The 25648-nt window shown below is 39.7% G+C and overlaps 2 protein-coding genes across 4 annotated transcripts in view; both read left to right on the forward strand.

Moving 5' to 3' along the window:
- LEMD3 (LEM domain containing 3) overlaps positions 1–22861 on the forward strand; it is a 55801-nt gene extending 32940 nt beyond the window's left edge. The window contains exons 4-13 of the mRNA XM_074870506.1: positions 1343–1410; positions 3291–3370; positions 3450–3598; positions 5370–5471; positions 6475–6577; positions 6803–6981; positions 15618–15699; positions 20140–20245; positions 20336–20414; positions 20664–22861. Coding sequence (XP_074726607.1) covers positions 1343–1410; positions 3291–3370; positions 3450–3598; positions 5370–5471; positions 6475–6577; positions 6803–6981; positions 15618–15699; positions 20140–20245; positions 20336–20414; positions 20664–20827 — 1112 coding nt within the window. The 3' untranslated portion in view covers positions 20828–22861. The remainder of the gene's footprint in view (positions 1–1342; positions 1411–3290; positions 3371–3449; positions 3599–5369; positions 5472–6474; positions 6578–6802; positions 6982–15617; positions 15700–20139; positions 20246–20335; positions 20415–20663) is intronic.
- A 1961-nt stretch (positions 22862–24822) lies between these two features.
- The window catches only part of MSRB3 (methionine sulfoxide reductase B3), an 88856-nt gene continuing 88030 nt past the window's right edge, over positions 24823–25648 (forward strand). For all 3 annotated transcript variants that reach the window (XM_074870510.1, XM_074870509.1, XM_074870511.1), the window contains exon 1: positions 24823–25032. In XM_074870510.1, the coding sequence (XP_074726611.1) occupies positions 24823–25032 (210 nt within the window). The remainder of the gene's footprint in view (positions 25033–25648) is intronic.

Raw genomic sequence — 25648 nt, forward strand, 5'->3', positions numbered from 1 at the left:
TTTCTATTCTTTATAACCCAACAGTAAGAGAAGAGAATCCCTGTTATGCTGATGTGCTTGAAAGGTCAATTTCACTTAAATCTGTTGAAGCATATTGAACAAAACTTTGCTTTAGCAGTCTGAGAAGGACTTTCATGTCATAGAAACACCTACTTCTTTGAAACCCCCTACTGTGAATGAGACATGAAGATGCTTCTCCATAACTTGGTAGCATTTCCTAGTTTTTGCTCAGATTGCCTCGAATGTTCTTGTTTGTGTAGGGAATTCATACTTGAAGTTGCTCCGTTTAAAGAGTATTCCAGTGTGGAGTAATTCCAACTTTAAATACTTTGTAAGAGTATAAGCAAAGCTTTATATTTTGTATATGCATGAGCATCTTAAACTTTCCTAGCCTTGCTATGGCTTTGGGAATAACACAGCTTGGTATAGATTCAGGAAGGTAAGGTAGGTATAACCCTGAGCCAGTGAAAGACTGGATTTGTTTCCTATTTCATTGTTTTGGCACAGTAAAATCATAGTTACAGATGCCAAGATATTTTTATTTTAGAAAGATCAGGAAGAAACTGATTTGCCACTCCCTGACAGTTCTTCAGAGTTGATGGCCTAGTGATAGATAAAACTGGTGTTAGACCTTTTTTCTGTGTGACTTTGTGTTGGTATGATTGTTACTACATTGGGGGTTTTTTTGCATGTATCTTCAGTTTATTAAAGAAAATCAGGAAGATCATGGCAAGTGGCTGTGAGGCCTGACTGTGCATATAATCCTTATTTCCTGACTACTTCTGCGTACTTTCCAAAAGAATTAAGAGGATGGTAAAACCACCAGTTTCAGGCCATATTGGGATTTTGTGCGTATTCAGGAAGGTGGGGAGTTATTGTGATAGGTTGGCCAAATCTAAAATAGTTCCTGAAATACTATTATGGCTGTGTTGCAACTGGAACTAACCTGGTTTCTATAAAAAAAATAATCCATGTTTCAGAGTAAATGGAAATTATTTGGAAGAAGCTGAGTCAGGGTACAGCAACTGTTTTATGGTAACATCCTTCGATAGTTCTTCATACTTTTGTTCTACTTTCAGTGTACGTACTGAAATATATTTTCTGAGCAGTACATGAAGTTGTGTTGATGTGATTTGTACATATTATTCGCAGCAACAATCTCAAGGTTTTTCAACTTTCTTGAAGGAGAAGTTTGTCCAGAGATTTTTCCATATTAGTGGAAATTATTGAGGTACTCCTGCTTGTGTAGATTGTGTTAACCATGAGTTTGTATCTAAGTGGTTTTGTTTTATATAATGCAGTAATAAGTAGATCAGAATAAACAAAAGTTTAATTTTACCAGGGGAACACGAATGCGGCAGCTCTATTCAAAGAAATCTTACCGTCCAGGAGGCAGCTGCGTATTTAAAAGTAAGCAAATGAGGTATTTTTCATTGGTTGTATGTAAGATTTGTATAAGTTACAATTTTTAAGGCCTGGTTTCGTATCTAGTGTATTGACTAAAATTTGACTTAGTATTGAATGTTATTTGGAAATGTTTGGAATTGATGTCTTTAACACATGCTACTTATGATTTTTATTTGGGGATGTAGCGAGGTTTTGAGAGAGAGGGCAGGTTAAAGAAACTGGCTTCATTGCAATGAAAGTGCAGATAGTGGTGCTTCAGTGTCATGCAGGTTTTTTCCCTTTAGTTAAAACACCAGGGCATAATTTGAATTGATGGAGATAGATGACCAACACGAAAATCATAAGTTTATGAAATTCAAACCTCTAGAAGCTTCTCCAGAAATCAATACGCTATGTTTTGAGACTTAGTAGAAAAGGGTACTGTCTTCCTTTCTTTAGGAGAAGAGGCTGACACGTGGATCTGTGCAGTGGGCCTGACAGGCAGCAGCTGTATGGAGGCACCATTCGTTGATGCTTTAAATAGAAATGGTCAAAAAAGGCCTTTTTGTTAATTTGATAGGTGTGCAGTATTACAAAATCCCACTCTCTGCTGTCATTCCTCTGCCTCACTCCCCAAATAAAAGATGACTCTTGCCTTGTCTTGACAGGTGTAGGGTTTATTTTAGCCCACATTGGTGTACCCTTCAATAGAAAACTACTTGAAGCCTTTAAAGGGCTGAGAGTATAAGATTTCTTTGATTGGGTGGGGGGAGTTAAGCTGATGTGACTTTTAATATATAAACGTATAGAAATTTTACATTTTGGCAAATGTTTACATAATAAACAAAAGGGGGCAATGTTAAGAGCACCCTGAAGAAGCCGCTAATACTGGTTTATGGTTTGCCAATGGTATTCTATATCTGTTAAAACCAGTGCATTGAGGGAATACATTGGAAAAAATTAAGTTGATGCCAGATAACTGATGGTCTTATCTATTGTACTGAAAAAATGACAGTTGTTATCACAACTGTTTTAGCTCTGATAAGAAGCTCAAATTCCATATGAAAATTTGTCACTTTGTATGAAGTCTCATTTAACCCTGCAGTTCCTCATTTTGGGAGTATAAATATAACTCCTTTGTAGAATTTCAGTGTTCAGTGATAGAACTTTCATGTTTTACTCTCAAAGTGAAAATAAAAGTTACTGTTTTTTCTTAAGTGCTTATCCTTTAATTCTCAGCCAGTTACATTAAGTGAGGTTCAAAGGAAAGATGGACATAAATCTTTCTGGAATGTGTAATTTCAAATAGAATAGTAACTTTCATTTTTGCTTTTTCTGCAAAAGAATGTGCAAGGTAAACTGTGGAGACAGCCTTAGCTCAGATAGCAGTGAATGTTCTATGATAGTTGATACCAGCTAATTAAAAAGTCAATTTCTATATAGTAATAGCAGTTCTTGAACTGCAAACACTGGACTATTTGCAAAATATCAGTTAAAATTGGTTTTCCTTAAGCTTCTTTAAAAAATACCTGAACTGCTTTTATAGGACCCATTTGCAGCTGAGTTTATATCTACTTTGTTTTAATCTTGAAGTAGATTTTCAGTGAGCACCGCCTAGTGGCTGAATAATTTTTTCTTGCTATAGGTTAGAATTGTTAATAACAGTGAATGTGACTTGGCTTTTCAAACAGTCCTTAATTTTGGAAATGCTAGTAAGTCTGATAGCTGCTCATAGCAGGTATAGATTCACTTTGTGTGTAGTGAACCCTTATGCAAAATCTGAAGAATCAAGAATAAAGCCACATAGTTTTGGCTACTAATCTGTGCAGTATCTAAATTTTATTGTGGCATGATAACTTCCTGGTTATTTCTAAAACTACTTATTAATATTTGTATTTTGACAGAATTTAGATCCAGAATATGAAAGTGTACTTAACACAGCATTGCAATGGATCTTGAATAGTGGGGAAGATGTTGGCATAAAGTAAGTTGTCTTTATTTCTTAACTTAATTTCTTCTAACAGAATGTATAATTTTCATAAATACTGTATATTTTTGAATAGGTGTCTCAGCAACGACCCTAATGAGATGGATGTCACTAATGTGACAGATGTGAAGTATCTGGAATCCACTAGTCCAAAGATGTCTTTCAGGTGTCGTTTTCGCTGTGCATTTGTTAATGTAACTCACAGATTATCAATATTGCTTTTGGGTAAGTTAATAAAAAAACCAAACCTCTTTGTTATAACTTAGTTTCTGTAAGTGCATGGGGAAAAGTAAGCATGCTGTTTACAGGAAGTTTTTATTCAGCTGTAAAACTTGGAGTTCCTATCAGTATCTTGATTACAGTGCAGTTGGCTTTGCACTTCTCTTGCACTACTGTATATTCACTTTGGTTGCGCTGCAGTCAGCTGAATATATTCGGTTTTTGGGAAGTCTTGTCTTTTTCTCTGCCAAAGCAATACCTTGTTTCTTTCAAAAATTCCAGGTTGAACTGATTTGAAAAAGTGAAATGCTCAGCAAAAAGACATGCTAACCTTAATTTTGAGGATATTTCACTGTTGTTCCAGGAACTTTGGAAGCAAAACTACAGAAAACATGATTTTCCTATTAGGAAAAGTTGGATACCCAATGTGATTGTCACCAAAAATTCTTACCTTTAAGACTATGTTGTAAAAATTTATCTAATCCTTCAGTAGGCATAATTCATTTAGTCTTTGATATTTCTCTAGTTAAGTTTCATGTTCTTTCAAGTTTATTTAATTTTTAACCATACTGAAAACTATGCAGCATAAAAATATGGTACAGCTGAGTGAAGACACTTGATTCCTTTCCATGTGGATGGTTAGAAATATTGAAGATGCAGAGCTCCTCTCATGCACATATAGAATATTTAATAAATTGTTTATCCCAGTATCTTAACAATCTCATTCTTATGAGCAGAAGACTTGAGACCTTCTTCACTAGTCTTTTGATGAACCAAAAGAATCAAAGGCAAACTGTCCCAGGTTGCTGTCTTTCTGATAATAGTTGACATGAGGGTTGAATTAGGATGTGGAGGTGAAACTCAGTATCCAAGTCAACCACTGGTCTCATCAGTCACGCTGAGCAAATTGCTCCCTGTCTCAACTTTCTCATCAGTAATTAAGGTTAATATGAAACACCTTTTCAAAAATAAACCACTGTATGAATAAGTACTATAATTAACTAACACCCATTTTGGCATAAAATGGTGTCCCCTCAGTCTCTTAGATGTATCAGTTACCATTGCCTTGCAATCACAGGTACTCAAAACAAGCTGTGTAACTATTGTAACTATAATTTGTGTATGTGTGGTTTTGTGGTGAGGGGTTTTTGTGGTGGTTTTTTTTTTTTTTCTTAGACTGTTAAGAGATCACAGGTGTAGTGGTACCCTCAGACCAAGATAGAAGAAGGAATAAGATTTTTATTTTCAGTTTATGCTGCTGGCCTTCCTAACTAGATTATCCCTTTTGGGAATAAATTTTGAAGTACTAGAAGATGAGCATGCAGTACTTTGCAAGAAATACAAATCTGTAGCTGAACTGAAGCAGTCCAGGTTAATTAGGTATATCGAAAGCATGTGACTTGTCTATGAATTAGTGAATACTGTGCATTTTCAAATCTTAACATGTTCTGAATTGTCAGTTTATGTGACTTTTGATATGACTGAATTTTTCCAATATTTTACTATTTTTCTTAACAAATGGGTAAAATTTCAAACCACAGTCATGGGATACCAGGCTATTGTTAAAACAATGAAATGTTTTTCGAAAGGTAATGCTCTTCAAAGTTTAAGAGTTTGTGTTGCTGTGTTAGTAAAATATAAAATATTGACAGTGAGTAGCTTTGAAATTTGAAGTACTTCAAAATGTTAGCTACTTCAACCAAATATGTGCTGTAAAATTTTTTTAAATAACCAATGTTCTACTGCTGTATAAAGACTATTATACATCTTAATGCAGGTATAGCAGTGGTTTGGGGAGTCTTACACTACATGAAATACCGTTGGGCAAAAGAAGAAGAAGAAACGAGGCAGATGTATGATATGGTGGTAAAAATCATAGGTATGGCTTCTTGAGTCACATCTGATGTATCTGTATAAGCTTTTGAAATACTGGCATTAGTTCAGTTATGTTTTCTGCTCATTTAGTTGTCAGTCATCATGCTGTTAGTTCATGTGTTTTCCCTTTCTTTTTTTTTATTTTTTTTAAATTTTTTTTAAAAAATCATCCTTTAAACCTAATCAAAGCTTTTGGTATAAAGATTGTAATTTGTGAATAACATCAACATGGCTATAATAAATGTCCATTGACTTGGTGGTATTTTGTCTTACTGTTGAGAACAAATATAAATGCAGTGTTTGTTAAGGAGAAGTATGGTGACATGTTGCTTTCCGTATCTGGTGTTTCAGCTATCTTTAGCTAAAATATCCACTCCTAAAATGTGTGTTAGCTCTCAATTGCATTCCTAATGGCTTTTCATAGAAAAAGCAGCTTTTTAATTAGTAACTTTGAGCAGAAATTATGTAACTAAAATAGAATACATAATTAAGTTCTGAAATTCTGCCTTCTCGTTGAAGCCACAATGTTTTCAGTAGTTTGTGTTTGTAGCTTTTAAGCTCTGTTTTGGGCCGCATTTTTACTTAAATTGTCTTACTACTTTCTCCTATGACAGTCATTGTAAATACAGAGATGGTAGAAAAATTGAAGCTGTTTTCCTGTGTTTACCATTTTCCTACCTTTTTTGTTTGCAAATCAAGTTTTGTTGGGGTGGGGGGAAAGCACTTTACTTTTGAAGGTGGCTGTCTTTCCTAACAGTTAAAAGTACCAAGCAAGAGTAACTGCAAGAACTCTTTTTCTTTATTCCAAAGTTATTTGGGGTGCTTAGAGTCACTGTGTGTGGTTAGTTTTCTTGATTTGCCTTCAGCGTGGTTAGGAGGAAAAATGCTTCAAAATGCCAAAAAAACTAGGAGGGGCCTTCAGAGTAGCTGTTCATTGCCAGAATTGGTATTTTTCTTAATGTTTGCATGAACTACATAGTTACCACTTTTTCTTATGGTGTCCTCAGATCTTCTAAGAAGTCACAGCGAGGCATGTTCTGAAAATAAAGACTTGCAGCCTTACATGCCTATTTTACACGTGCGTGATTCTCTAATACCACCTCAGGACAGGTATGTTCTCTCTAGTACTGAATTTCCTTATGTGTAAATAAGGAAAAATAGTAAAATTCATCAATTAACTAAGTTAATTTCTGTACGTTGCATAGTATAATATTTTGGAGGTTCTTGTTGACACAGGTGGGGGGAAAAACCCATTGGATTTCTCTTAACATGCTGGATGCCAGCTATGCAGGTTGCTACAATGCTAACTTTGTAATTCTTGCTTCAATTTTTAAGGAGGAAAATGAGGAAAGTCTGGAATAGAGCAGTTGACTTTCTTGCAGCAAATGAATCTAGAGTTCGCACAGAGACACGAAGAATAGGTGGTGCCGAGTTCTTGGTTTGGAAATGGATGCAGCCTTCTGCAGCAAGTGACAAAATTTTAGTAATACCATCGAAAGTGTGGCAAGGCCAAGGTATTGAAGTTTAGTTATATTTTGCAAATATAATTGTTTTAATTTCTGCATCTAACTTCTAAATGGTAATTGGTTGCTTGAACATGAAAGACTTGTTTTCTCTCACGACTTTTAAGTGTTATGAACTGTCAGTGCTATTTATCTTGTTGTTCAATAGACTTTCTGTGTATTCAGGGTCTGCCTTGTTTTCAAGCAAAATGGGCTTTTCTGTTATAGCTACTGTGGAAATACAGCAGAGGTCATGTAGCCAAAATGACTTGCTTTTTCCTTTTCATGAATTTAAAAAAAAAAAACCAAAAAAAACAAAAAAAACCACCAAAACCAAAACAAAAAAAAAAAAAAACAAAACAAAACAAAACTCTTTAGTTGGTCAAATTCTGACATGCCTTATACTTACTGGAAGTAATGTAATTGGTTGTGTCTGACAGCAGGTAAATCAGAGCTTGTAGACTTGAGTTTCCTGCTGTTATCAGTCAGGTACCTAAAGGCAGAGTTTGGAGGGAGAGATCTTCGTTTATTTTGAAAGGGAAACTGCTGGGACAAAAGACTCCTCAATAGCCAGAACATGGATTTTGAGCATTTCCTAGTAGTGTTTCCTTTCTGTCATAAATGTTTTTCTACACTGTGTGTTTGTGTTTCAAGCTCTGGAGCAGCAAAGCATTTGGTTTAATAGAGGAGGCTGTTATACATGGATTTTGCAGTGGTCTGTCACTTTTCAGCTTTATCATGGAGCCAAGTGGCAAGAATACAGTGGGTTTGCAGTTGTCTGTCTGCAGTGGTCTTTTTCCTAGTTCCTTTTCTTTCTGCCTTTCTTCATGTGAAGCTTCAGATTTTGTGGTGGTTTTTTTGGTCAATGAAAATTTGAAGCTATAAGACTTGAATTCAAAGTTTCCAACAGCATTCTCCTGGTGAAACTGGCTGCTCGATGCTTGGATGGGCACACGCTTTGCTGGCTAAAAAACTGGCTGGATGGCCGGGCCCAAAGAGTTGTGGTGAACGGAGTTAAATCCAGTTGGCGGCCGGTCACGAGTGGTGTCCCCCAGGGCTCGGTTTTGGGGCCACTCCTGTTTAACATCTTTATTGATGATCTAGACGAGGGGATCGAGTGCACCCTCAGTAAGTTTGCAGATGACACCAAGTTGGGTGGGAGTGTTGATCGGCTCGAGGGTAGGGAGACTCTGCAGAGAGATCTGGACAGGCTGGAGCGATGGGCTCAGGCCAACTGGATGAGCTTCAATAAGGCCAAATGCCTGGTGCTGCACTTGGGCCACAACAACCCCCAGCAGCGCTACAGGCTTGGGGAGGAGTGGCTGGAGAGCTGCCAGTCAGAGAGGGACCTGGGGATGTTGACTGACAGCCGGCTGAACATGAGCCAGCAGTGTGCCCAGGTGGCCAAGAAGGCCAATGGCATCCTGGCTTGTGTCAGAAATAGCGTGGCCAGCAGGGACAGGGAAGTGATCTTACCCCTGTACTCGGCACTGGTGAGGCCGCACCTCGATTACTGTGTTCAGTTTTGGGCCCCTCACTACAAAAAGGACATTGAATGACTCGAGCGTGTCCAGAGAAGGGCAACGAAGCTGGTGAAGGGTCTGGAGCACATGTCGTACGAGGAGCGGCTGAGGGAACTGGGGTTGTTTAGTCTGGAGAAGAGGAGGCTGAGGGGAGACCTCATCGCCCTCTACAACTACCTGAAAGGAGGTTGCAGAGAGCTGGGGATGAGTCTCTTTAACTAAGTAACAAGCGATAGGACAAGAGGGAATGGCCTCAAGTTGCGCCAGGGAAGGTTTAGACTAGATATTAGGAAGTATTTCTTTCCAGAAGGGGTTGTTGGGCATTGGAATGGGCTGCCCAGGGAGGTGGTGGAGTCCCCATCCCTGGAGGTGTTTAAAAGTAGGGTCAACTTAGCGCTGAGGGATATGGTGTAGTTGGGAACTGTTAATGTTGGGTTGATGGTTGGACTGGATGACCTTCAAGGTCTTTTCCAACCTAGACAATTCTGTGATTCTGTGAATTCTGGATTGCAATGAAAAAGAATAGTCACTTCTATTAGTGTCTGAGTGTGAAGGTAAATGTTTAAAGTGAAATCTTAATTGCCAGTTGTTTAAATATTGTGGCTTTTTTTAAAGAGTCTGTCTTGCCTTACATTCTTCTGTAATGCTGTATTATCTCTCCAGCAGAACTGAAATGAATGCTGTGAGAATCCTAGTTTATAAACTCATCAGCTTAATTGATAGTGAGGGAGGAGGGAGTGGTTGCTTCTCCAGTTTTTAGTTCAACTTTTTAAATCAGATGTTATCGAGGTTGTATTGTGCATTACTTTTATGGCATTGAACTAGATGCTGAAAAAAAGCCTAGTAAAAAAACAAACTTTTTGCCCTTCCTAGTCCCACTTAAAATATAACTTCCCGCTGGCAAGCAACTGCACTCTCACATATGTTCTTCTGGAATATGCTGATTTTGGTCCTAGTTTAATTAATGCAAGTAGTAATAGTCTTCCTTCTTTTACTTTTTACTGGTATACATTTTTATTTGTAAGAAACAATGTTTTTATTGTTTCCTATAAAAGAGGGTACAGTTTAAAGTAGCTCCTTCCAATGTGATTATTTCCTTTCCAAAGACAGGCAGAAAGAGCTTCTTTGTGGCCTGGAACATTTATGCTGTAGCAAGCTTGATTGCCCAAGTAAAAGTACTGCTAACATTTTGCTTTTGTCCCAGGCCATTTGCATGTTTTCATAAGTTCTATGTATGCTTTCAGCCCTCAGGTCTTAAATTTTGCTTCAAAGCAAAACCAAACAATTCTCTCTGTCAACTTGAAAAGTCAAATATTTTGAGATGTTTGCAGATACTTGGCATGTTATCTGATCAGGGTCTTAGTCTTGGGACCCATTTCTTGCTTGTTTATGCAAAATGCTATGTTGGAATATCATTATATACTCCTTAAAGTTATGCTACTGGTTTTAGCATTATGTTTCTCATTTTAAATCATTCATTGGAAAGGAGGGCTGCTTTTTTTTAAATACATTTTGAATACCTCTGCAGACTTGAGGTTCTGCAGGCATTGTCTTGCAGTAGTAGTAACACAACGTTCTTCTGTGGTGACAACTGTGTTACATGATTTCTGTTTCTCAATTTTAGTTAGTAAGATGTGAATAGTAACTTTATTGAGGGAGTGGCAGAGCCTTTTCTTTCTAGGACATTATCCATTAGGGATGTGGAAGTGCCTTAGGTGCAGTGCAGAGATGGTGGGTTTCGTCAACAGCTGTCTCTGTTCATTTCTGTAACGCTGTCATCATCGATTTTCAAACACTCGAATGTAGCTTCTGCAAGCTATGTGTATTATAAAGATGAATCTTCTACGTAGTTTATTGTTCAGTAACAGACTGTGAAACATGACACTCCAGTTCTGGAAGTTCTCATTTACTGCTTATTTGCTCAGAGTTTTTCTTGTCCTGTTTGGTTGCAGTATAAATAGCTCCATAACATTCTGTCCTGTATTAGAAATTGGACTTTGTTTTCCTTCACCCAGAAGACTTCTCAGTGTGAGATAGCTCAGGTGCTGCTTTGCTACATTGAATATATATTCAAGACTCTCAACAGAACAGTACTTTCCAAAACTTCCTAGAAGAACAGCTACTGTAGTAGCTACTGTTATGTACCATCTGAATTTGAGCATCTGATACCTACTTTAGTATACTGTGAATGTGGACAGAGTAACTATCAGCAGTGGTTTTTATCTGTTATATTGCCTAGAGTATGTACTTAAGACTCTATGCTTTTTATTGAATAGGATATGTTAAGATTTATACTGTTTCAGTTCTTTTAAGAGTAGTTTTCTTAGTTGTTACATTTGTAGTTCAGCAAAGATCTTTGAAGAATTGAAATTGCATACTTTGGCTCTAACAGAAGGGCATGGAAATAAGGGTGGCTGAAATGACATGGGTCATTTGGGCTCTGTACATCTTGCTAGTCAGCAGGCAATTTTCACATGCAAAGACTTTCTATTTTGCTTTCCTTGTTTTCATAAGACTGTTGGAAATAGCTGGAAAACATAACTCTCATACTTTTTGCACAGCTGTTTCTTTCCTGATATTAGGAATTCTATATGTATGTGTTCCTTCTTACATATTTGGAAGGATAGATCAACTGGAATTAAGTTTGTCCTCCTGTTTTGATGTTTTAATATAGAAGTTCATAAATCTAAATACTCTTCAAGACTGCTAGGTCCTGAACAAACTCAGTACATATAAAATCAGAATGAATTCTTGGGTTTGAATCGTGTAAATAAATTGCAAGGTCACAATTTTTTTTAACCTTCTGAGATCAGGTAGTGCTCTGTAGCAGAGCACAGTACCAAGAGTATGTGCAATTGAAGAAGAAAGCCTCTTGACCTGTCAGTATAGTGTGTACTAGGATATTGGTAGATGATAGCCTGCATTGTAAATATGGGACCTGTAGCATTCATGAAGATCTAGGCTCTACTGTCTGTTAGCAGCTAGAGTTCAAGCATCACTGTGGCATTTTGTCCTGTCCTTCAGGATGCAACCTGTGTTTTGACAGACAGCTTGGGATCTTTTTCTTCACTGGGTCAGAATACAGTCCAGTGTACTTCCTTTGAAATATTATCTACTGGATACAGTAGATGTATCTGTCAAAAAAAAAAAAGGTAGTTAAAGTCATTGTAAGATGACGGACAAATATGAGTGATGTTTTGAAAGCAGCTGACGAGAACTGTCAGTTGAAAAACAATCTTGAGCATGCCAAAGCGTAATTTAATTAAATCAATGGGGGAAAAAAAATACATTTCTAGTGTGTTCAGTTTGCTTTTGAAAGAACAGATGCTATTGTCCTATCATGCCTTTGATAACTAGAGCTCTAAAGAAAAATAGGTAGGCAGAGCTCCAGTGTAGCTAAGCTAAGAGCTATAGCTAAAGTTCCTTGACAGCTCTGGAAATGAGATAAAGAGGTTCTCTGAAGTACCACATCTAGGGTGATATTTCATCCTGCAGCATGGAAGATAACCTGTTACCTTGTGTGAATGACACCTCTCCTCCCTGGCTTGTGAGAATATAATCCTTTCTCCATGTTACCAAAAAAAAAAAAAAAAGTTCCATTCTTAACTGTTGAAAGAAAACTCTGGATTTTATACTTGTAAAGTTCTGTACCCATCCCATGCTGATTTTCTATAGCTGAACTTAACTGTATTAAACCCCAAGTCAACCACACTCTCCTCTCTTAATAACATCTAGTAGTATTTTGATTTCAGTATCTTTCCTGTTTACTGAAGAACCTAGTGTCGTGTGAAAGTGTGTGACTTCAACATTTTCAACTAAATGTTTTATCTTTTTGTTCTTGCCTTTGATAAGAAGGTTTAGTACTTAATAAATTACAGTGATCTGTGGCTTAACATGAATAAATCTGTTCTTCAGAAATGTGGTTACCTATATTTGATGCAAGTCTTCAACCTTATCAGGTGCATCAAATCCACATACGAAGATCTGTTGGGCTGTCTTGTAACCTGTGATGGTGATACTGGGGAACCCCTTTAGCAATAATACAGTAGTAATTCAAGAGGTATAGAAAGCTGTACTGCAGTTTCTTAGATGTTCATTTTGAAATCTGTGCAAGAGCCACTTGTTCCATCATACACCTACTCCAGTCACAGTGATAAAGAGGTTGTTGAAGTACATGCTTTTAGCTGCTGCTGTTCTTTGAATCTGGAATGATAGTCATATTCAGTTTAAGGTACTAAAATAAAGTACATTATGATTGAAATATAAAGTGGATTCCTTTTCTTGAAGGTACTCACTAGTCCCTAAGGGGAATTTATGGAAGTTCTAAAAATTTTCTTGTCAGTGACTTATTGCACAAAGTTGTGCTTCTGCTTTCCTACTTCATCTCCAACTTTTTTACCCTCATCTTGTAAGTCTTACTGTTAAGATCTCTTTAGGAAAAGAAATGGCATGTGAGGTGCCTGGTTAATTACAGTGTAGCTTAGACTGTTGTCCTGCAAGAATGTCTGCTTATGCCCTTATTGTGGGGAGTATTTTTGTATGCTCCACACCAGTGTAAATTTTTAAAAAATCAGAACTGTAATCGGAATAGGTGTGTCACTTAAAGTTGCTCTTTTGAGGGAAGGGGGAGAATTAATTGTTACAGATGTGTAATGACATTCTAGAGACATCTGTTAACTACTCTATTTTGAATTTTGCTGTGTAGGTACAGCATTATTTTTAACTTGCCTGTGTCCTCCCAAGCCCCCCCTTCTTGGTGCCATGTCTGGTATACATTTTAATGCTTATTACTGTGCTAGCATTAATTTTGTACCTCATTGATGTCTGTGGCCATTTTTTTTCCTTATACATAAAAAGCTCCACCTAAGTCGCAAAACTTTGTTTTAATTTACTGTGACTTTGAAACATTTTTGAGAAAAAGCAGAATTCATCTTTATGTGCTGCACTGCCCAGGGCACACTCACTCTACTAGTATGATGTTACATTAAGTTGGTAGCAGATTAGTTTTGTGCTGGTGGTGTGCTCTGTATGAAGTCATCTCTGCAAGCACCTGAGATCTTCCAAAAGGACATCAAGATTAATAGAAATTGGAGCAGGCAAAGCTTGGTTTTTATAGGTATCTACACTAAAGCATGAATTTAGTTACTTTTGCATAGCTTAAGTGTAGCTGCTGCCTTAAAAGTATGGTGTTCTTGGAGTTCATAAACAGCTTGCAGAAATGTTGATCCTCTGGGCCTAGGGTCTCTGCAAATAACCTCGCCATTCTTTATCCTTGGGTTAAAACCATGTGCTGAAATAAACCTAGCTATTAACAATCAGCACATAATTTCCTCAACCCCACGCCTTTTCAGGTCCAGGTCCATAACTAGGCAACCCCAAACCACCTTCTCCAGTATGGTGTGGTGCCCCAGTGTACAATATGCTGGTGACATTTCACTTCCCCCTCTCCGTGCGCCCCCCCCCCCCCCCCCCCCCCCCCCCCCGCCCCCATCTGCTGGAGCCAACCTACATGAGTAGCTTAGTTCTGTAAAGTTTTTATTGTATACCCTATGTATAATTTCTACTCAAGGGCAAAAAACTCGACAAAACCATGTGCTATTGAAAAAGGACATGGCCTTAAACTATAGGCAGCTCAGAGATAGATGCAGTGTCACCACACCAGCATATTTAGAAATCTGGTACCAAGAAAAAACGGAGTTGTTAGAGGTGTTGGTGACTTGGATTGTGTATGTGTGTATACTCTAATAAGAACATTTTTAGTTATTTGGGGAACTTACATTAGGTTCCATATTAGATTTGGAGGCCACCTTTTCTAATTTCTGTTTGGTAATTATGTATTTCTTTGCCTTAGAAATTTACATAAGGAGCAAGTTTCTCTATGCCATATCTGCAGGCAGTGAATTTTCTCTTGGTTAGTGCTCATCATGCACATGCAGTGTCTTCCACATGACTGAATTTCTTCTATGTGACACGGTTTTTGTTTGGTGACATACAGAAGAGCAGCAGTGTTTGTGTATTTTGGGTTTACTTGCAATATTTTATCTTAAAAGGTCAACAGTAGTGTCATCTATGCAAAACTGAAACTTCTAACGCTTGGAACGTAACCTCTTGAATCTGTCAAACTTTTCCAAAGTAGGGATTGCAAAGGAGAAGCATTACCATCAGTTTGGAACATCTTTTTGTCTTGTTGAGATTTTTAGTCTTATGTTTAAACTCTTGAATCTCAAGTCTTCAAAGTAAAACTTCCTTCAAGCCAGGTTATCCCCTTCCATTTCTGTTGCTGCTTTGTTGGCCCTTCCCAAGCATGGAACTACCTTATGAGTCTGAAGGGCTCCTTTATTCCTTTTCTCATGGTGCAGTCTACTGTTGTGACTCCTACAAGTAGAACTTGTGAACTTTGGAGAAGTTAATATTTTAGAACTTCATAATCTATTTCATGGGATTGTTCAGCTTTGAAAGAGTTACTCTTTTATTTTTAGTTTTCATTTTTCTTCTTACATCTGTTCTATCCTCTGGTGTGTTTCATTACAGATTTTTGCAAGCTTCTGATCATGTGTAGAGCATTTAGAGTTACAAAACCTCCATCCTTGTAGAGTGCTCCTTGGCAGTTGTTACTGCAATACAGATGCAATACAACATCCATCTGAGCATCTCCCTATTTCTTAGTCAGATGGGCAGTAAATTGCCCCGAAAGTGGAAAAAAAACAAAAATTCATCAGGCAGTTAAAACTGAATAGTTAACCTGCAGCTCCACAAGTTTGATCCAGATTTTAAGAATATCTGTCTTTTCATGGAGATGTAATGCAAATACTTTCTGTTCGGCTATATGGTATTTTCTTAAATATCCTGAATTCTTTCCATGTACTGTGGCCTGGATATAAGAGAGTACATTATCTTTTTAAAGGTAGAAGTTGTAAATCTAAAAAATTCAGTTAAGTATGGTACATTTTCTTCAATGCAGTAGAAGACCATGGGGAACTTAATTTGCTTGAAGCTTTTTCATAGATGAAGGAAAGTATTCTTTTGAGTAAAACTACAAAAGTATTGATGTATAAGGCTGACACTTGTTAACTAGATGGTATTATGCCTGTCAGTAATTATTATTAAATTTATTTTTCTTTGTAGCATTTCATCTAGATAGAAGAAATTCACCACCAAACAGCTTGACACCATGTCTAAAGATTCGCAATATGTTTGACCCAGTTATGTAAGTAAAACCAGTTATCTATCTGTATTTCTGTATTCATTTGGAAGGGTCCATTCCTTTCTTCTGAGAGGGGTTTGGAAGAAGTGAGTAAACATGAATACTGTGAAAGAAACACATGGGTTGTACAAAAAAATCTTCCTCTTAACATCTGTGAGAAGACATAAGTAATCTTACTGTCTGTCGTCTGTCCTGCATTGTCTTGCTTTGTCTTCGGGTCACTTCTTGAAGAGTGTGGCATTTAGTCAAACTGCTTGGAGCAATGACTGATCTTTCACCATTAATTAATTTTGTAAACGTTCAATTATATCACCTGCCAGGGGAGACTCATGTGGCCTAACAACAGACTGTTAAGTTTCTGAGGTATTGTTAAGTATTCTGGATTATTTAGACTGTTATAGAGTTTGCACAGTTTCCACTTAAAAGGCTGAATTTAAATAATTTATTACTTTATGGCAGTGTGACTGCCTAGTTTTGAAGCAGATGGATTTTTATAGTTGGAAGGTTTTAAACAAATTAGTGCAGAGTACTGGCTTCTAAGGCTCAGATATAATTCTAAAGTATGTACTGTGTATGAGTAAGCAACAAGCCTTGTTTCACATAGGAAGAGTTAAGGAAGTATAATTCATTTTTTTGTAGTCTTTTAAAGCTTCATCCACTCCACTATCCTGTTATATCCCATTGGCTGTGGACTAGATCATGTTAGGAGTTGGGGACTTAACACAAAGGTTATGCCAGCTAATCCCTTACAATCTTTGAGGCCTGGTTTGTCCAGTGTAAAGATCATGGACTCCAGTAACTCCTCTGAAGTAATTTATTCCCTGGTATGATTATATAGGGGAAAAATAAAGATGTTATACTGTTTTACAGAATAAAAGTGAGATGCTTACTGGAACTGAAGAATGAGAAGTTGAGTGGAAAATAAAAGCTATTGATTAGAATAGGGCATAACAGGAAGTAGGAGGGGACACTGGAGTATGGACACAAGTGATTGCAAAGTTTGGATATATTTCTTCAGCTCTGTTTCACTTCTGTTTCTAGCCACACTTAATTACTTTAGTTCCTTGCCTTATTATTTGGAAATCTGTTAGCTAATTTAACTGAGGACAATGTTATCCCTAGCACAGGGAAGTACTCTAAAAACCATTTTTCTCAGTGCCTTTAAGACTTAATGGCCATTGTGGGCAGAGACTCCAACCATGACTTGTTTCACAACTTTCAGTAGGGTGAGCAACACTGAAGTTTTAGGCATTGTTCTTGAGTCAAGTTGATCCTCCTGTAGGAGGATGAAATAAAAGATGAGATTTGCTGAGAATTTTGGGTGAGATCAACATCCTTATTGTCTTTGCTACAAAGGAGACTTAATGAGCTATATTAATCAGAGCAGTACTGAAATGAATCCGTTCCTGAAGCTTCACTCTAATATTTATTGGTATGCTGTGTTGGTTACTTTCTTGTTTCAAAATGTTAGGTGTTCAAATTGTCCGCCGTTAATGGAACTAGTAACTGAGATGTTATTTTTGTCAAAACAACCTCCCTTTATAGGCTATATCTTTGCTGTAAACTTCAGTGGTTTTTAGTACTGACACAATCTATGCCCAGCAAGGGCATTAAAAAAAAGAAACAAAAAACTTATAGACTAGAAGTTGTTCTCTTTTGACACTTCTCTTAGTGTCTGTGTCCGCTCAGCTATTTTGAACAGTGTAACTTCTAATACATTCACTTTTTTGTAGACCTTTTCTTTTGGAAGTTTACCTAGCTCTGTTACTGGAGTACTGGATTATAGTCATAGTGGGATACTTCATCAATTCCATATTGCATACCCCAGCCCATTCCTCTTCTGTGAGCTGTCTTGCAGAGGACTTCTGCTAAAGGAAGTCCTTTTTGGCATACGCTGGGAGCAATCTTAAAAAAAACAAACAAAAAAACCAAAAACCCAAAACCTGCAGTGCAAGACAAACTACTTTATTCAACTGCTTGTGTCGAAAGAGGAGGGAGGTTTATGTTCTTGTCCCAGATCTGAAAGGGATGAATGCCTTCACTGACCACCTGAAACACAGAATGTACCAGTGTATGTGATTACATTGGCAAGTACTGGTTTAGACATCCATAGGCATGGGTGCAAGGTATGTTTAACAAAATTAGTTTTTAGGTGCTTTTTAAGTCAACCTATTGTACACTAACAATAAATGACTAAGTATTTTTCAACAATGTGCCAGTAGCTGATAAAAGCAGCCATCCATAACAGGTCTTTTCTCTTGACCTGAGAATCATCTGGGGAATATATCAGTTAATTTGTATTTATCAATGCTAACAGAGTGAATAATCATCTTTCTGCTGCCAAAAGTCAGAAGACTTACCTGGACATTGTGAACCCTCAGACCACAGCAACCAATTTAAAGTTGGGTGTATGTTCTAGGCATTTACTATACCAGACACAAACCTGTTTTTTAAAATACCAGTCTAAGCATCATTTGGATAAGCCTGTTTTAGCGTTTCTACATCTACCACTAGGTGAAAAGAATGGTTTGTAAAGCATAGGTAGTACTACTGCAAGACTTGTATTGATAGCACATACACATGCATGATCAGGGAACAGGAAGTCATTCCTGTTGGGGGCCTGTTTCATTATGGGAAATCCAAGTTAATTGATAACTCATGATGTTTCGTGTCCCAGGTCTGCAAAACACAAAAAAGCAGACTAGGATGAGAATGCACTTCTGCTTGATGTTTAAACAGGAAATGAGCACTTGGGAATAACGCAGTGACTTCAGTATTCACGAGTAATACACAGCAGAAAAGATGATTGCCTACTCTTAACAATATGTTCTCTTCTTATGGTAGCTGCCTTTCTGCTGATGACAGCATGCTTCTCAAGAAAATCTGGACACAAGTCCTGGTTTGAGAGGGAATGCACTGAAATCAAGATTTCATAGAATCATAGAATAGTTTGTGTTGGGGGGGACCTTTAAATGTCCTGGCTTTTGCAACTTGGAATTACTTTATTTCCCTAATATCCTGAACACAGCATGTTACAAAATATGGTTGTTTACACTGTTAGAGAAGGGGAAGGAGATTATATTCCCTTCATTTTGAGTTATCTAATAAAAAGAAAACACTTCTTCCAGCCTGAGCAGCACCTTCTCTTAAATTTAGGTTTTAAATTGTAGGTGTTTTCTGCTGGCCAGTCTCTCTCCTAATAGGACCTTAATTTGGATCTTCTTTGCACCCTTGTGTCCCTTCCCCACTTTTGTTTGCTTGTTTATATATAATCTGCCTGTCTAAGGGGCATCAACTGGAAAGTGATCCTCTGACCAGTCTAGGTCAAATAACAGAAACAAACCTGACATTCCATGTTGCCAGAGTCCCTCAAGTATTGTGTTAGTGCCCTGCTCGAGAGATTTAAGTAACATCTCTGACCAATTAACTTCCCTATGTACATTCCATCACCCCACCTTGGTTTTTTTTTTTCATTAATAAGGAGGAAGGTAGATTAAATATTTCAAGAATTTTGGCTTTATGTAGAAGAAACTCCTTAAAACTACCCAAAGCTCTTGATAGTATTATTGAAAGAGTAAGTTCATTGTTTTTTGTGTAAAGACTATTCAAGCAGGCTTAAAGGTATATTAAGGCTTTTGAAATTGTTTTCCTTCTGCTTAGATTTATTTTACTAGAACCAGATAGTTCCTGCAGTACCTTCACAGAATTACATAGACTTTTGTCTTCTCTACGGAGAAGTACGGAAAAATTGATTAGTCTTGACAATAAAATATTTTTTGTGAAAAGCTCCCAAAATTAGAATCTGATTTTAATAACTTCTATTTCTGGACCTAGTTTAGCATGTTCTATCAGTACCCTATGGGACAAATGTAATTTGATGCTTTGTTTGGGATAGTGAACAGCTATTTCAGTGATGAACAGTGTCTGCTGTTAGCTAAAAAGCTCCTCCAACTTGCTCCTCCGCCTTGCTGAAGCCTGACATGTAATGTTGCTTCTGCAACTGCTGGTAGAGGTGATACAGTAAAGGGGCAGAGGCCTTTAAGCTGTTGTCTTCCCTTGCTGCTCTTCCACTGCAGTAGGAACAGCCTAGGAGTGGCCTTCTCCTTGGAACAACGGCCATCCCATCTGAGCAGGTGTGGGAAGGCGAGTTTATGACTTCTTGCAGTTTCAGACAGGAAGGTGATGGCAGCCTGCTGGAAGGGGAGGACAAACTCCCCCGAATACAGATTATTCCTTTTGATTGTTAGAGTTGAATTTTCTGAAGTGAACCATAGAACCCAATTTACTGAATATTCAGTAGGTAAAGTACTAAATCTGTCCCAAAGGCATTTAACAGAAAATGATGTCAACTTACAGAGTAACCAAACTCAGCGGGGAGGAATGAGATTGTCCTGAATGTTTAAAGAAGTATGTGCTTAATGAAATCTTCAATTGTTTGCATAGGGAAATAGGTGATCACTGGCATCTAGCAATTCAAGAAGCAATCTTGGAGAAGTGCAGTGATAATGATGGAATTGTTCATATTGCTGTTGACAAAAATTCACGTGAGGTGAGTGTCTTTCCAGTAACATCTTAATGCTTTGTTTATCCTTGTCTGTTGGACTTTAAAAAAACCCCAAACCTCTCTTTCTTAATGCAGGGTTGTGTATATGTCAAGTGTCTCTCTCCAGAGTATGCTGGAAAGGCTTTCAAGGCATTACATGGCTCTTGGTTTGATGGTAAGGAATGGGGGTTTATAAAAAAGCATGGGTAGAAATGACAGAAGATGGGTGCAGTTGGAGTTCTTTTAAATGGTGAAAGGTTTTATATCTAAATTACTGAGCTGTAACAAAAACTGTATCTCTTCAGTAGTCATCACCTGGTAAGTTAATTACAGTATAATGACGTGTTTGTGTGTATTATGTCCTGAAACAAAACGTAGTAATACTGAACTAGAAGGTTTCTCTTTTCCTATTTCTTTGCCTCAGGAAAGCTGGTAACAGTAAAATACCTGCGACTAGATCGATATCATCATCGTTTTCCCCAGGCTCTTACTTGTAACACTCCGCTGAAGCCATCAAACAAACACATGAACTCTATGTCACATCTGCGTCTTCGGACAGGCACAACTAATTCTCAGGGAAGTTCCTGAGAAGACTTTCTACAACTGCTAGGACTGTTACTTGCAACAGGAATTTTCCTGTTTGGCTGCCGTCTTCCTTTTTTAGTGCTTTTTGTATGTAATACTTTAATGAATTAAATAAAAGTTTGAACGTTCCAGAAATCTTGTTTCCAAAGGGACTTAGCAATGAGGCAGTAATACTGAGCTGACAAAAAAGAAAAGAAATTGCTTCAGGAAGTTTTCCGGGGCTATAGTAAACCAATGCATTTAAGTTTTGCATGAGGAATACAGAATTCATTATACATTTGCAGATGTGGTGACTGTATTTTTGCACCAAGAAGTGTTTTTAATAATACAAAAGCATGGAGAAGAGACGACTTCCTGTATTTCCATAGTTTCCTGTGAAATAATCTTGTGGGTATTTTGTAATAAACAACCTACAGTTCCTGATGGTGAATAAGTTAAAGAAATTTCTTTTTCAGTCAATATTAGTTTTTTGTTGCTGTATAAGAATCTTTTTCTGCAGCTAGGGTATGGGGAAAGTTAATCTGGCATTAGTGGTTGCATATAAGTGTGAGGGAAAACGAACTGAATGCGGATGTGCTACGGTTTGTATATAAATGTAAATGCTGGTGGCGGCAAAAATGGTTGTGTTCTGTGAGGATGTCTGCATTGAAGCAGTGAATAAGCTTCCTATTTTATTCAAAACCTAATGTTTTATATGGTTTTGGCTTTACCATGACAAGAAGTCAAATACCTTAAAGTGTTAGATACAGGTTACATATCTTTTATAGGTTTTATATTAAAATACCTGACTGATTTTGTGTAAAAGGTCTGATACCAATTGTAATGAATTCAAATTTGTGAGCAATAAAGAAGCAATTGGCAGATACTGGAAAAATATTTTGTGAAAAGCTGTATTTATTATTACAATTGCCAGGGCTGTGACAAAATACCATTGGGATGAAGTGACTTTCCCAGTACATTGTTAACTTGTTTTAATGAACCAGTTACCTGTTAAAATTTTAAAAGGTACATACTTCCTTGCAACAATTTTGGCTGATGCAAACTAGAACTACAGCTGACAGTAAATCTTGTGATTCCAAGCTTGTAAATTTACTAACATTTACCTGAAGTACAAGATTGTTGCTGAGAAGCTTAGTTGCAAATCTAAGATTATGGGCTTTACTAATTGCCATTCCTACAACAATTTTATCTAATTATCCAGCTGAATATCCTGTAGGAGGTGAGACTGGAAGCACACCAGTCCCACTAATTTTACTGAAACTCACTTTACTTTGTAGATATGATGGATTTGCAGCATGAACTTGCACAAATAATGCACGTTTTTCTTATGGTTAAGTAAACATGATGCACACTATTCTGCAACAGAAAATCCTATTGTGCCTTACCTTTGTGCTTTTGTGGGCACCATGTTTATTATTGGAGAGTTTGTTAACCGAAAAGTTTTAAATCCTCAGTTTTATGTCTCAGATGCTAATGAATGAGTATATATAATATATAATCAGCCATGCAGAATTCTACTTACCAAGGACAAGTACATATTTTTGATGGGTAAGTAGATTGTGCCAGGTCTGGTAGATTTTGATGAGTTTTACTATATACATATATGTATATGTATAATATACATGTATATGTATTATATATATGTATATAAACTAATTTTGTTGTATTTGATGTGCATCATAGTGATTTGTTAACCTGACCTTAGTGACCCCATCTTGTGACCTGTTGCAAGAGTGAATGTAAAAATAGTTGTGGCATTTTAAAAGGTCGCCTCGATGCAAATGCATCTATCTTGCTTCTAAAATATATTTCTTGTAAACACTGTACATTTTATTATTGTAATATGTACTATTATGCAGCTTATTTTACCTTAAACTGTTAAGTTGACCAATATCCCTTCCTGCAAGACAGATGGGAATGTGTACAATACCTGAACATTTGAAAAAAATCAGATGTTTGTTGTAATTTGTCACCCTGTCCTGTAAAAAAACCAAAAACCAAAACAAACTCGAATTAAAGGTTTATTAGGGGTTTTTATATGTGTCTCACCTTCTAGATATTTGGATGTCTCTTTGACTCTAATACTTTTTTCATCTGGGAGGGGGGCGGAGATTCATTCATCATAGCCACCTAACTTTCAGTGTTTGTTGGGGTTTGAAGCTGAACAGGTGCTACTGTGAGCTGAAATGCACAACCAAGCTTCACTTAAAGTCTGTTACTTGTCCAGATTCTGTACCCAGGGAGTGCAGAGGCATTACCTTGGTTTCTCAGTCCAGGGGAGGCCGTGTCTGACCTGTTAAAGGACAGGTGAAGAGTCTCAGCCTTATGTTGTCAGCTTATTTCTTGTATTTTGAGATAGAAAAAGTCCTCAAAGGGCTTTTGATAGACTAACAGAAAACATAGCCTTTTTTTTGTCATTATATTTATACTGTGCTGTTGATGATTGGTATTTGAAGGGTTGTGTGGTAGGAGAACCAAAGAATGGTGTGCAAGTCATAGAATGATCATAGAATGGTGTGGGTTGGAAGGGACCTTAAAGACCATTTAGTTCCAACCCCCCTGCCATGGGCAGGTTTTCCATTAGACCAGGTTCTTCAAAGCCCCATCGAACCTGACCTTGAACATTTCCAGGGAGGGGGGAATCCTCAACTTCTGTGGGCAACCTGTTCCAGTGTCTTACCACCCTCACAGCAATGAATTTCTTCCTTATATCTAATCTAAATCCACCCTCTTTCAGTTTAAAACTGTTACCCCTTGTCCTATCATTACACTCCCTGATAAAGAGTCCCTCCCCATGTTTCCTGTTGGCCCCTTTAAGTACTGGAAGGCTGCTATAAGGTCTCCTGGGAGCCTTCTCTTCTCTGGGCTGAACAACCCCAACTCTCTCAGCCTGTTCTCATAGGGGAGGTGCTCCAGCCCCCTGATCATCTTCATGGCCTCCTCTGGACTATGCTCCAACAGGTCTGCACCCTTCTTGCACTTGGGGGGCCCCAGAGCTGAACACAGTACTCGGGGGGGGGGGTGGGGGTGGGGGTGGGGGGGGGTGTGTGTCTCACAAGAGCAGAGCAGAAGGAGAGAATCACCTTCCTCAACCTGCTGGCCACACTTCTCTTGATGCAGCCCAGGACACAGTTGGCTTTCTGGGCTGCGAGTGCACATTGCTGGCTCATAGTCAGTTTTCCATCCACTAATACCCCCAAGTCCTTCTCCACAGGGCTGCTCTCAATCCACTCATCGCCCAGCCTGTATTTGTGCTTGGGACTGCCCCAACCCATGTGCAGGACCTTGCACTTGGCCTTGCTGAATTTCATGAGATTTGCACGGTCGCACCTCTGGAGCCTGTCAGGGTCCCTGTGGATGGCATCCCTGCCCTCCGGCATGTCGAGTCCATTATTTGCATGCATTTGTCCAGCTCAATTTTAGCTCTTCCTTGTGGAAGGGGAGCGGGAGGAGGGAGAATTTTACTATAATTGTTTATCCCCTTTTTTTTAAAGATATGCAAGGTGGGCGTTAAGACCTGTCTTAATTTCGCTGCCTGTGATCAAGTTGGATCAGTCACTCGGCTTCTGGCCGCAAGTGGGAGCCGCGGGCCGGAGCCGTCACGCCCCGCGGAACGGCGGCGGCTGCCGCCAGGCTGATGCCCCCCGGCTGCACCCCCACCCCTGGGGGCGGGTCAGGTGGGTCAGGGCCGCGGCGGGGCTGCCTCCGCTCGCCAAGCGGAGACCGGGGCCCGGCGCCGCGCTCCCCCCCCCCCTTTGGAACAGCGGGGGGAATATTTTTAGAAAGGCCGCGAGCGGCTGGGTTGGCCTTGCCGAAGCACCCTTTAAGCCGAAGCACCCTTTAAGCCAAAGGACAGCGAGCTCCGAGCGTGCTGCAGCGGCGGGACGGTTCGGGGTCCCAGCGCCGTTCCCCCCCGCCGGCTCCCTGCGCGCAGGCCGCCCCCCCGCGCCGCGCCGCGCCCCGCCGTGCCGGGCGGGCGGCGGGTGTCTCCCGGCTCTATGTTCATATTTGGCGTTGGCCGCCGGTGCCCAGGAATTTCCCGTCATGCTCCCCGGGCGGCGGCCCCGTCACCGCGATCCCGGGGGGCGGGGGGGGGCCGGGGCCGCTCGCTCGCTCCCTCGGGCCTCTCCTCATGCGCGCTGCGCCGCCGCCGCCGCCGCTCCTCTCCGCGCTCTGTCTGGCGCTGGCGGCCGCCGCAGGAGCCGCAGGTAGGAGCCGCGCCGGCGGGCAGCCGGCCCTCCGCTGGTCCCCCGCCGCCGGGGGGACGGGCCGGGGGCTGCGGCGGGGGCGAGGGGAGGAGCGGCCCCGGCGGCGCGGGGGGCCGGGCCGCACCTGCCGCGGCTGGGGCGGCGGGGAGCGGGGGAGGGGAGCGAGGAGCGGGTCCCCGCTGAGGGGGACCCCCCCGCGCCCTGCCGGCGGCGGGGGGCTGCGGTCGGTGCTCGGGTTGAGCCCCGTTTCACGGAGCGAGTCCCCGAGGGGGTTTGCCCTCCCACCGTCCCGGCCGCGCCGCCGTGGCCGCCGCAGCGCCCGAGCTCCGGGGTGCGGCGCGCAGAGCCCCGGCCCGGGCGTCCTGTGCTGCGGCCGCCGCTTGGGACGCGGAGGCGAGGTAAATAGTTCCTGGGGTGCGCGGGGGGCACTCGGCTTGGGAAGGCAGCGCTTGGCCGAGGGATGAATTAGTTCAGTTCTGCTGCGGTCGCCTTCTCGGTAAATTGGGCTTCGTCGGTCAGAAAGCGAGCTTAAACTTCACGTAGGCTTTCGGAATTCCGTCGTGTTTTTCTAAGGGAGCTCAGTGCGCTCGCTCGCTGCGTTTCTTTTGTGTTCCGC

Source organism: Strix uralensis, chromosome 5, assembly GCF_047716275.1.
Source record: "Strix uralensis isolate ZFMK-TIS-50842 chromosome 5, bStrUra1, whole genome shotgun sequence".
Taxonomy (NCBI): Eukaryota; Metazoa; Chordata; class Aves; order Strigiformes; family Strigidae; genus Strix; species Strix uralensis.